The 12,726-nt window shown below is 51.3% G+C and overlaps 1 protein-coding gene across 12 annotated transcripts in view; it reads left to right on the forward strand.

Moving 5' to 3' along the window:
- Positions 1–12,436, forward strand: part of ZFR2 (zinc finger RNA binding protein 2) — a 35,680-nt gene extending 23,244 nt beyond the window's left edge. For 11 of the 12 annotated variants that reach the window (XM_044419074.1, XM_044419069.1, XM_044419065.1 and 8 more), the window contains 8 exons: positions 3,880–4,067; positions 4,722–4,893; positions 5,809–5,950; positions 7,283–7,380; positions 8,012–8,107; positions 9,766–9,877; positions 10,996–11,093; positions 12,137–12,436. In XM_044419074.1, coding sequence (XP_044275009.1) covers positions 3,880–4,067; positions 4,722–4,893; positions 5,809–5,950; positions 7,283–7,380; positions 8,012–8,107; positions 9,766–9,877; positions 10,996–11,093; positions 12,137–12,325 — 1,095 coding nt within the window. In that variant the 3' untranslated portion in view covers positions 12,326–12,436. Of the gene's footprint in view, positions 1–3,879; positions 4,068–4,721; positions 4,894–5,808; positions 5,951–7,282; positions 7,381–8,011; positions 8,108–9,765; positions 9,878–10,995; positions 11,094–12,136 lie in introns of those variants that run through there. The other variant, XR_006413638.1, reaches the window with a different exon arrangement.
- Positions 12,437–12,726: the final 290 nt, after the last annotated feature.

Raw genomic sequence — 12,726 nt, forward strand, 5'->3', positions numbered from 1 at the left:
TTTTCAGTATGTTGTCTAGATTTGCCATAGCTTTCCTCCCCAGGAGCAAGCGTCTTTTAATTTCTTGGCTGCAGTCCCTGTCTGCGGTGATCTTGGAGCCCAGGAAAATAAAATCTGTCACTACCTCTATTTCTTCCCCATCTATTTGCCAGGAAGTGAGAAGACCGGATGCCATGATCTTAGTTTTTTTAATGTTGAGTTTCAAGCCAACTTTTGCGTTCTCCTCCTCCACCCGCATCAAGAGGCTCTTTAGTTCCTCTTCACTTTCTGCCATGAGAGTGGTATCATCTGCATATGTGAGGTTGTTGATATTTCTCCCAGCAATCTTAATTCCAATTTGTGATGCATCTAGCCCCGCCTTTCTCATGATGTGCTCTGCGTATAAATTAAATAGGCAGGGCGACAGTATACAGCCTTGCCGAACTCCTTTCCCAATTTTGAACCACTCAGTGGTTCCGTGTCCAGTTCTCACTGTTGCTTCTTGACCGCCATACAGCTTTCTCAAGAGACACATAAGATGGTCTGGTACTCCCATCTCTTTAACAACTTGCCACAATTTGTTGTGATCCACACAATCAAAGGCTTTAGCATAGTCAATGAAGCAGAAGTAGATGTTTTTCTGGAACTCCCTAGCTTTCTCCATGATCCAGCGTATGTTGGCAATTTGATCTCTAGTTCCTCTGCCTCTTCAAAATTCTGCCTGTACTTCTGGTAGTTCTCAGTCCACATACTGCTGGAGCCTAGCTTGTAGGATTTTGAGCATAACTTTGTTAGCATGTGAAATGAGTGCAATGGTGCAATAGTTTGAACATTCTTTGGCATTGCCCTTCTTTGAGATCGGAATGTAAACTGACCTTTTCCAATCCTGTGGCCACTGTTGAGTTTTCCAAATTTGCTGGCATATTGAGTGTAGCACTTTTACTGCATCATCTTTTAAGATTTTGAATAGCTCAGCTGGAATAGCTCAACTGTCGCCCCCACTAGCTTTGTTGTTGCTCAGACTTCCTACCAGGATGTCTGGCTCATGGTCAGTGACCACCCCATCATGGTTATCAGGAACGTTAAGCTCTTTCTTGTATAGTTCTTCTGTGTAATCTTGCCACCTCTTCTTAATCTCTTCTGCCTCTGTTAGGTCCCTGCCATTTTGGTCCTTTCTCATGCCCATCTTTGCATGAAAGGTTCCCTTCATATCTCCAATTTTCTTGAAGAGATCTCTGGTCCTCCCTATTCTATTGTTTTCTTCAATTTCTTTGCACTGTTCATTTAAGAAGGCATTCTGGTCTCTTCTAGCTGTTCTCTGGAATTCTGCATTCAATTGGGTGTATCTTTCTCTTTCTCCCTTGCCTTTCGTTTCCCTTCTTTCCTCAGCTATTTGTAAAGCTCCCTCAGGCAGCCATTTTACTTTCTTGCATTTCTTTTCCTTTGGGATGGTCTTAGTTGCTACCTCTTGTACAATGTTGCGAACCTCCGTCCGTAGTTCTTCAGGCACTCTGTCTTCAGATCTAATTCCTTAAATCTATTTGTCCCCTGTATTGTATATTCATCAGGGATATGATTTAGGTCATACCTGAGTCGCCTATTGCTTTCCCTTACTTTCTTCAATTTAAGCCTAAATTTTGCAACAAAAAGCTCATGATCTGAGCCACAGGCAGCTCCTGGTCTTGTTTTTACTGACTCTATAGAGCAGGGGTCTGCAAACTACTGCCCGGGGGTCGGATTCGGCCCACCATGCCCATTTGGACCCACTGCATGTGTGTCTGCGCCCACTCGCATGCCTTCCGCCACCACCCACCTCGCCCCTTGCACGGGGAGGCTGCAGTTGGTAAAGCGAGCTGCTGCCTCATGTTCCCACCTTGTGACATGTGCCTACCTGCTCCTCCCCTCCCCTCGCGTGCCCACCCATGCCTCGGCTCACCTTGCCTCTCTGCGCACCCCACCCCCACCTCAGCACCCGTGCCCACACATGCCGCCCCCACCCACCACTGGCACCACCTTTCCAGCCCGCGCCCAGCACCAGCAGCTTTCAATTGGCTTGGTGAAAAAGTTTGAGGACCCCTTATATAGAGCTTCTCTATCTTTGGCTGCAGAGCACATAGTCAATCTGATTTCTGTGTTGACCATCTGGTGATGTCCATGTGTAAAGTCGTCTCTTGGGTTGTTGGAAAAGAGTGTTTGCTATGACCATTGTATTCTCTTGACAAAAATTCTACCAGCCTGTGCCCTGCTTCATTTTGTACTCCCAAGGCCAAACTTGCCTGTTATTCCAGTTATCTTTTGGCATTCTAATCCCCCATGATGATAAGGACATCATTTTTTGGTGTTAATTCTAGAAGGTGTTGTAGGCCTTCATAGAACTGGTCAACTTCAGCCTCTTTGGCATCAGTGGTTGGGGCATAGACTTGGACTCCGGTGATGCTGAATGGTTTGCCTTGAATTCGAACTGAGATCATTCTGTCATTTTGAAGTACTGCTTTTCCTACTCTTTTATTGACTAGGCTACTCCATTTCTTCTGGGGGATTCTTGCCCACAGTAGTATACCCGATGGTCATCTGAATTAAATTCACCCATTCCTGTCCATTTTAGTTCACTGATTCCCCAGATGTCGATGTTCAGTCTTGTCATCTCATGTTTGACCATGTCCCGCTTGCCTTGATTCATGGCTTTTACATTCCAGGTTCCTATGGAGTATAGATCTTTGCAGCATCGGACTCTCCTTTCACCACCAGATACATCCGCAACTGCGTGTCCTTTCGGCTTTGACCCGTTCACTTCATTCTTTCTGGCACTACTAGTACTAGCCCGTTGCTCTTCCCCAGTAGCACATTGGACATCTTCTGACCTGAGGAGCTCATTTTCTGGTGTCATATTGTTTTGACCTTTGGTCCTGGTACTGTCCATGGGGTTTATATGGCAAGGATACTGGAGTGGGTTGCCATTTCCTTCTCCAGTTGATCACGTTTTGTCAGAGCTCTCTGCTATGACCTGTCTGTCTTGGGTGGCCCTGCATGGCATAGTTCATAGCTTCATCGAGCTACACAAGCCCCTTTGCCACGACAAGGTAGTAAAATAGTGGGAGAATAAAAAGATTTTCGCCTGGCACCAGAAGGAAAGAAGCATTGGCGCCAGGCAAGCTGTCTGGGGAGCAGTTGTAACATGTCAGCTCGCACGGACATGTTTTTGCAGGAGCAGGTGCCTTGATACTCCCAAGCCATTTCCCATTTAACTTGGGGTGCTGAAATTCCCCCAGAACAGGGAAGTGTCAGAACAGGGGCACTGTGAACTCAGAATGCTGCAAGAGTTTCAAACTGTTCAGTTTAGAACTTCTGTTACTAAGGGTTGGCTGTTTTTGGTGGGGGTATTTTTTACCCCATGACAGGTCTATCTCTAGTGGAGAAAATGCTCCCCAAGTAAATCCAGTGGCTCATGTTATCCTACCGATACCCAGAGTACTTACCTGCGACCCTGTGCATGTTTAAGGAGAAGCTCCCACCATGCCCCTGGAGCAGCTCAACCACCCAGGGAGACCAGTTGGCCACACCTCCAGCCCATCCGGAAGGCATCGGGTGGGTCAAGCCTGCTTCGCCCATGATGCCCAAAGAGAACTCTGGGTTGTCCCACCCTGCTCAGCAAAGGTTAGAACACAGGGCAAGTTTCAGTCAGCTTGAAGAGGAATGAGAACGGCTTCAGCACCCCTCCCAGTCCAGCACCCCTCTTTGCTGGGCCTTCCCTACCCCCACCGCAGTTCCTCCTCAGCAGACTTGAAATATTTGAGATGTTGCATCTCTGTGTCCTCGTTAAGAGCAGTTGATTCAATGGCACAGCCCTTCCCTCCTCCCCCCAAACTGATCACTAAAATCTGTCCCTTTTACCTCCCTCAGCCTGCTCGGCGACTCAGCTCTTCTGATGATCGCCACATCATGTCCAAGCACTCCAGCATCTACCCAACAGAGGAGGAGCTCCAGGCCATTCAGAAAGTCGTGTCTCATTCCGAGCATGCCCTGAGGCTCATCTCAGATTGGCTGACGGAGCAGGGAACTGGGAAGGAGGATGCACCTGAGGAGAGGGGGTAATGGTTGGCCTTTACCTACACAGTTCTTCCCTTTTCCTGACTTGGTGGTTTTGTGGGGGAGTGTGGCAGCAGCCTCTCGGAGGCAGCTGGCTTACTGAATTATCGGGATGGCTGCTATGCAGGTCCGAGCACCAAGAAGCTCTCCTGGTCATCCGAGGCAGCCTACCTGTGCAAGCCCTGTCACAGCGGCCACTTCAGCTCTGTGGGCCACTAGGAATAACCTGTAGTAGTAATACTGGAAGCACTTGCCCTGTAAAATCTGGCTGTAGGGACTGTCAGCCCCACTAGCCCCTCTTCCTGACTGTGATGCTAATTAGGCTGAAGGAGGGCAAAGGCAACCTTTGAACAGGACCCTTCTGAGGGCTCCCTCTGCCAGGAGGCCATCCAGGCACTCTGTTTGACTGTCTCCTTCAGGCAGCCTCTGCCCGCAGCCATGCAAGTTCGCCTTGGCCGGGACAGGTTCTGATGGTTGCTAAAGGGGCAACTGTGAGGTCCACAGCATGAGACCTCAAACTTAGTTGCAGAGGCTGAGCAACGCAGAAGCAACCTGGTCCCTTTCTTTGGGGGGATCACCAAGGAAGTGCTCAGCATCTGAGACATCCTTGCTCAAAACACTCCTGACTTAATCATTCCTACCAATCCTTTCCGCAGGAAGAAGGAGGATGTGCCCCGAATCCTGAAAGGGGTCATGCGTGTGGGCATCCTGGCAAAGGGGTTGCTCCTCCGCGGGGACAGGAGCGTCCAGCTCATCCTGCTGTCTGCCCAGAAGCCCACGCTGGCCCTCCTCCAGAGCATTGCTGAAGAGCTGCCCAAACAGCTTGGGGTACGAGATGCTCTCTTGCTGCTCTGTGTTGCTGGCTTGGGGTACCGTTCCCCAGGGGCCTCTGATAGATGGTGTTCGGCAAGATTCCCATCATGAAGATAGCCCCGCCCCTGCACTGCGCTACAAAATGGATTACAAGGACATCAGTGGAGCAGATGGCAGGACGGCTGGCTTCACACAACACCACCCGTTAGAGTGCAGGTTGAGTGACTTGTGATCTTTGCTAACCACAAACATCCCATGGAGAGAAGCCATGACTTGTTGGGTTGCAAACTGCAGGTTGCTTCTGGTTAACAAGCCATGGTTGTCAACACTGCTGGGTTCACACAATGCAACAACCCAAGTGCCAACAACAGTCCCCCCTCTGCATGTACTCAGCCCACATCCTGTCTTGTCACATTCTGTGAGCCAGTCCCATGTAAGCCAGATGTGTGCCTTTAAATCTTGGGTGCAGCTGGGTAGGGAGACTAAAGAGTGGAGCCCAATCCAGGGCAGGCTGATTTGAAGGGGAAGGGGCACTGCCACATGGCCATTTGAATTGGGAGTCTGTGGTATAAGAGGCAACAAGGGGAAATAGATTGCATTGTGGAAGAAGCTGAGGGGAACGGAGTTGGAGGAGGCAGGAAGGGAGGGTGGGACAAGGCCTTGGCATGGAGGCCTTGAAGGGAATGGAAACCCAGCCTTTGTGGTGGAACAGAGCGGGAAGCCCACTGCAGGCCCACTTCTATGCTCACAGCCTGATTCAGTTTGGATGGTCTTCCTTGAGAGAGAGGCAGGAAGAGGCTGGGAGCTGGTTGCGTGATGCTTCTCAGGTAGGATTCCTACCTCAGGAATCTGCAAAGAGAAACCAGAAGCCCATGGGGTTCCCACCCAGAGTCTGAACAAGGTGGACACTTGCTTCTTCTTTTATTGCAGAAGGTGACGAGTGACGAATACGAGATCATGTCCAACTTTGAAGAAGCAAACATTGTGATTGCTTCCTGCAGCAAGCCCAGGATGCAAGTCACAGTCTCACTCACATCCCCCCTTATGAGGGAAGGGGCTCCCACAGACCCTGGTGAGTCTCTGAATGTTGCCCACCCCCACAAGTCTTGCTGCGGCACTGAAGTTTTATCCCCTCCTTGTGTGGAGCAGCCTTCGGAGAGACCAACTTCGAGGAGACAGCATCCCAGGGCAGGCGCACTGGGCTGCCTTGCTTCATCTGCTCTGCTCCTCCCCCAGAAGTCAAGACGTTAGTAAGATTCAACTCTTACTTAAATCTACTGAAAGGGTAAACTTAAGTGCCCTGTGCCAGGTCAAGCCCTTAGTGATTGGCCGCGATTTCAGAGGGGCTGCAATTTCCCAGCCCTCCTGGAGCATTCTTTCTTAACTATGTTTATGCCCCACCTCTTTTCCTCCAAGGAATTCAGGGTGGCCTACAGAATCCTCCTTTCCATTTTACCCCCTTAGGCTCTTGCCTTTGGAGGCTCCTGCCCCACCAGAATGAGGCAGCTGAGCAGGGAAAACATGACCCACAGCTGTTAGTTGCTTTCCTTTTATACACCTGGGAGCTCAAGCAGCAGTTTACACTGCATCATAGTTAGAGTAAACCTATAGTTAGTGAATTGTCACACTGTCTCAACAGCACTTTCGTGGTCCAAGGTTTTCTTTGGTCCAAGCTCTGCTGTGTGCATGCATCTTGCACTTCTGTGAGCACTCTAGTTGTCCCACTATCTGTGGCTCATGCAGCTGTGGTACCTAAGCAAGACTGAAGGAGGCAGCAGGAAGCACAGGGATGCAAACCTTATTGTAGCAGCCGCAGCTAGCGATTAGCATTGCTAGCAGTTCATAGTTTTCTTCCCCCTCTTCTTCCAGTTACCCTTGTATGTCATTTTTTCAACATCGTAGGCCTGAAGTGAGCAAACTGGGGTTGGCTGTTCAAACTTGCATGAGGAAGGACATGTCAAAATGGAAAGGAGCACATGCAGCACCCCCACCCCCAGCTCTGCCTGTGCATTGCAAGAGGCATTGCCCGAGCCTACTGGGGCAGACCTGGTTCAGCCAGTGGCTCCCAAAGTAAACAGGAGGCATAGATCTCTGACTTGCTGTGTGGGCTGGCTCCCTGCGGCAGGCTCCACACATCGGTGTATTGCAGGGGATTTGGATCAGCTTGTGCAAGCTGCATGTGGGTCTTGTCCCCACTTGCAAGGTATGAGGATGTCTTGCATCGGGAGGACCAGAGGTATCCCTTGCCTGCCCGCTGGTGGAACTGGCAAAACTGTGCAGAGGAGGAGGGGCCCATGCATGAACTAGGCTTACCTCCTGGTTGGGTTGATTTAGCAGGCCCTGCCCTCTCGCTCCCCCTTTCCTTCTCTCTCTCTACATCTCCCTGCCTTTGGGTCCTCCGCAGGAACGCCGTCAGAACCTGAGCTCAGCTCTTCCAAGATGCTGAGCCAAGAAAAGTGCCTGGAGTCCCTGGCTGCTCTCCGCCACGCTAAATGGTTCCAGGTACAAAACACAAAGCCCGTCTGAACTGACCTGAACACACAGTGCCCGACGGGCAAGTGGATGCAGGAGAGAGATGCAAGCTTCTGGCTTCACCGTCACCCCTTTTTCCCCAGAGGACGAGGAGGTGCTCAGGCAATGCCATTATGGGTAACCTCCCTGCTCTCCTCTTGCAGTCTCCACCCCCATTCTGCAGGCTGCCAGTCACTTGGAGGCTTCCTGGATTTATGTTTTTGCTGTTCCCCCTCCCCATTCTAAGAGGCTGAAAAGCCTCTCTTGGGCCTTCACTACAGGCAGGAAGAGCCTGGAGCTGGCATTGCTGATGTGTTGGCCCCAGGCATGAATGGCTCAACTGCTCCTGGTGCAGAAGCAGCTGCAGAACCTCCCTGCCCCCAGCCATGCAGGTGTGCGGGGGGTGGGGCAGGCACCGAATGGTGGCCCGTGCACCTGCCTTTGCTGGGGTGCTTTAGGGGCTCAGGAGCCCATGCACCCTCCCTTGTGGCCCATGGGGCAGGGAATGGCTAGGTTGTGCCTCTTGCTCCCTGGGAGAGTACCTTGCAGTAGCACCTCTTAGCACACCAGCCCAGGGTGAGTGTGAGTTTGTTCCATTTGCTTTGCTTCTCCCCCCACAAAGGCCCGAGCCAACAGCTTGCAGTCATGCGTGATCATCATCCGGGTTTTGCGGGACCTTTGCCAGCGTGTGCCAACGTGGGGCGCCCTTCCAAACTGGGTAAGGAGGTGGGAAAGGGAACAAGCTCTCCCCAAACCCAGGCTGCACTGCTCCTTCTGTGCTCCAGGTTTGTGTGGCTGACTGTTGGGACTGGAACCCAAATTGGGCCACTGGAAGCAGGGGAGGAGGCATCTTCCCTCCAGGGGCACCCCAAAGCTTGTCACATGGGCTACCATGTGAACATCTTGCTTGGGGGGGCATTTAAATGCCACAAATGACTGCAGAGGTACCAAAAATAATCCAGGGGTGCAGTGGAGCACCTGTAGAGATGCAGGAGCTTCAGAAGTGATTCAGTGTTGCTTGAAAGCAAATTCTTTCAGAACTGGGGAGGTCAAGACAGAAACCCCTCTGGAGCCAACGTATGTCCTTCATCCTAACCCCAACCCTAACCCCCTGCGAGATGGAGATGTAGCCATTTCCACAGAGGGATCAGGGAGCATTATAAAGTCTGAAATGATACTCGTATCAGTGCCTGCCCATGGGGTGTGCCACTCTCTGCCCCTGTTGAAGCACCTGTCCCTCTGTGCTCCCACCTGAAGACTGTATGCGATCTTATGAAGGACTGAGAAGTGGGTGTCTGTCGTTTTCGGCTTGCTTAGGAGCATCCTGAACAGAGAGAGTTGGCAGATTCCTGTCTCACAGCTTTTAGCAGGAACATTCCTGAAGTGTCCTGAAGCAGGAGAGTTGTTGCTTGAAGCAGAGGTGGGGATCATGTGGCCCTCCAGATGCTGCTGAACTGCAGCTCCTACCCTGGCCCCCTTGGGGTTTCCTGCAGCCAATTCCATGCTGCATTGATTGTGGCGCTTTGCCTGCTAGACCACTCCAGGAGCTTTCCCCCTCATCCATGAGGAGTCTGGCATGTGCCTGCTCCCACACGGAATGGGGCCACACTGGCTCCTTTCTGTCCCAGACCAGTTTAGAGTGATGCTGGTGTACAAGCCCCCCCGCCCCCACACACACACTTTGAGTCAGGCCACCTGGGAGTGCGCCTTCTTCCTGGCTAACCTACCAAAGCAGTGAGATGTGCAGATGGCCAGTTGGCCATGCTCCGTGTTCTATTGATCCTGTTTTGAATGTACCTTTTAACTCTTTGTTCTTCTAATTCTTTGCCACTCCAAAGTCTCCATGCTGGAATATGGAGTAGTATATAAACCTGCAGGAAGTGGGGAAGGGGTGTCTGTGGGGGATTTGGCACCCCTTTCATGGGTGCCCTCTAAGATTCCTCCAGCCACCCAGGCTACCCATTTCATACATTCAAGTCCTGCTGTGCAGCTGTCTTGGTTGGTTTTGCTGTCATTTCTTCATCCTCATTACTATATTTGGTATTCAAGCCTGTTCCTTTTTGCAAAGAAGAGTATTTGCGAGGGAAGACTCCACAGCAGAGGGCCTTGGGCACATCTGGCTGGCTCAGGCCTAACATCAGGGTGGTCAATCAACTGTCCTTGAATCCTCCAAGGCTCATCTCCAGTTCCATTAGCCCCATTGGTTTCACCAGGAGCTGTGTTTAAGCTACCCTGGATCCACTCTGTGATTGGAAAGACACTTACCAAATTCTCCAAGAGTTGCTTTGTATGCCTAAAGACACATTTGACTTCTTTGCTGTCTCTCAACGGCCTAATCGCCTGTCTTCCCCCTCACCTGCTCCTCTCTCTGGGCAGGCTATGGAGCTCCTGGTCGAAAGAGTTCTGAATAGCTCTGTGGGACCACTGGGTCCTGGAGAGGCGCTGCGGCGAGTCCTCGAATGCATCGCGACTGGAATGCTCCTGGCAGGTCAGTTTTTCACTGCCGAAGGTGCATACTTTCTCTGCTATGAATTTAACCCCTGTGCACACACCACCCACCAAGCCCGTCTCCATCCCGGATTATTATCCCCACTTTCCAAGAATGGCTCAGGCTTCAGAGGCTGAAGTTCACCACTTGGCATTTCAGAGCTGTCGCTCAGTTCCACAACTGACCAGTTCAGATTGGAGGAACACTGATTGTTTGCCATTCCCCTGTCACTGAGCAGGGCTCCACCACCAGGAGGAGCGGGCCAGCCCAGTCTGGCACCCCCTGCTCCGTCCAGGGGTTTGCTGGCCCCAGCGTGCTTTGGCATAGCATCGCCCTGCAAGTGGGCCTGGAGAAGGTCTTTCATGCAGCTCCAGCTTTCAAAATCTTAGATTTCTGCAAGGTTTTATGGATTCGGGTCACTTGAATCTTTGCTTTTAAGAAAAGGTTTAACTGTGGCGACTGGCAGGAACTTCTGCCCTGCTCCAAAGGAAGTTATAAAAGCAGGGTGCTGAGGCAGGTGTATGCATGCTAATGAGATGGGGAGATGTGCAGCTTGCACTGCCCCACAGTGGTCATTGCCTGGAAAGAGGCAAACCCAGTGCAGTAGTCCGTCTCTCACTGAGCTCATTTCTTAAGGCTTTGAACCTCTGTTGCAAGCATGGGCAAAGCTCTTGGGGCCATCTTCTCCCTGCATCCTTGTTTCCTTCCTGTGCCAAAGTCATGCATCTTTCATCACAATTATGAAACTGAATATACCAGCAGTAGGGAAGCCCCTTGCAGGATCAGTCTACTGGGGTTGACCAAGAGCATGTGGGGACCCTGTGTATCTCTTCCTCATCCACTACATGTAACCTGTGGTCATAATTGAGAGCCAGTGTGGTGTAGTGGTTAAGAGCACTGGACTGGGACTCAGACGATCTGGGTTCTAGTCCCCGCTTAGCCATGGAGCCAAGTGGGTGACTCTGGGCCAGTCACAGACTCTCAGCCCAACCTACCTCATAGGGTTGTTGTTGTGGGGATAAGATGGAGGAGCAGATGTAAGCTGCCTTGAGCCCTTTGTAGGAAAAAGGCAAGATATATTGGAGGATATATTGGAAATAATCCTGATTTCTGCTCAGATGGCCCCGGCCTGCAGGACCCCTGTGAGAAGGAGCCCATAGATGCCTTACGGAGCATGGCCCAGCAGCAGCGGGAGGACGTCACGGCCAGCAGCCAGGTGAGCTGCACCCCCTCACCCACCAGCTAGCAGAAAACACGGATTCTTCACATTTGTGCTAGCAAGCAGATTTCTGCAGCCCAAAGCACCCTCCAACCATGTGGGGTTTCAGGTCTCATCATCCTCAGCTGTACCCCAATGCAGGCAGTTGGGGACTGGTGTGTGGCCCCAGGCTGGGAAGGCTAGCAAATAATTTTGGAACAATTAAGATCTTCCTGGCACCCTGCTTGTGTTCATGCGACACAAGATTCCAGGCCATTCAAGCTCTTGGTCAAAACGTCACTTATACCAGCAGCCTCTGTGCCAAATGGGCATAGCTCACACCCCCATTCTCCCAGCTGCCCATTGTGGGGTGGATCCCTGTTTTTTGGCCATCCCTTGCCCCATTCTGAGTGGTTGAAATGCCTCAGCTTGGTTTCAGCTGAAGTGAAGAAATGCTTTAAGCTACGATACGCTGGCGCTTTAATCCTTCCCTTTGAGCTTTTGACCCCACCTGCCCCAAAATAAATAAAATAATAAATAAAATAAAGCAACCCCTGAAAATATCTGTGGGACGGCCTCTGCCTACCCACACCAGCTGACACAGGTCTCACACCCCAGTCTGTGCCATGTTCCAGAGCATGCTGCCTTTCCCAAAGGGGTCTCTGGTGCCCAGCTGTGGGCTTGGGCGCCTCTTCAGCCCTGTGTGCGCTGCCTTGGCTTTGGGATGGATGCAGGGTGCTTTTGGCACTCCTTCATGCCCACTTGCTATTAGCCAGGGCCAGGACTAAAGAGACGTTCAACTTGTTCCATCTTCCCAAGGGGGCTTCAGGCACCATGGCTTGTTTGTGCCTCTCCATTTGGGGTGGTGCCCATTTCTACCAGCCGTACCCTGCACATGTAGTAGATGTTTTGGAGGAAGTATGTGGGGGGTGTTCAGCTTTTTGGGTGGATTTGGCCTGCCTCAGGGGACGGGGAAGCCCCAGAAATTAATGTAAGTCCCTCGCATGAGTCGGAACAGGTCTTTGGCCAGCAGTCCTAATCCCAAGTCTCCTCCTTTCCAGCATGCTTTACGGATGCTCGCTTTCCGTCAGATCCACAAAGTGCTGGGCATGGAGCCCTTACCATTGCTGAAAACCCAGCCTGGTTCATACAGCCGGAAACGACACTGGGACATGGAGAAGGAGGCAGAGAGCAAGGTAGAGGGGAAGAAGGACAGGAAGGAGGATGACCAAGACGAGGCTGGGGCCTGACCGTGGCTGCAGGAATGACTGAGGAGGCAGCTCAGTGGGCTTTACTATATATATATGTATATATAATACTATATATATAGTATTATAAAACACGTTGCTGTAATCTAAAAATGTTGGTAATTTTTGTGTGTTCTTTTTTCTTCCCTTTCAAAGAGAGAACCCTGCTCTTGATGGTTTTAATTCTGTGCTTCAGGCATTAAAGGGATTCTGTCATTCCATCGGAGCAGCACCGTTCTGCAGAGGTCCTCTTGCCTCCCCAGAGCCAGCCTAGTTGCATGGTTGGATGTTGTGGAACCAGAGTGCAAGGTCTTCTGTTTCCTTCAGCTGTCAAAGAAGGGCTGCTCGAACAAGGAGGGATGGGCGGGCTTCCTTGCGTCTTTGCCAAAGCACTGCCAGGGGAA

The sequence above is a fragment of the Varanus komodoensis genome, unplaced genomic scaffold (assembly GCF_004798865.1).
Source record: "Varanus komodoensis strain SLA01 unplaced genomic scaffold, ASM479886v1 scaffold99, whole genome shotgun sequence".
NCBI classification, from domain to species: domain Eukaryota; kingdom Metazoa; phylum Chordata; class Lepidosauria; order Squamata; family Varanidae; genus Varanus; species Varanus komodoensis.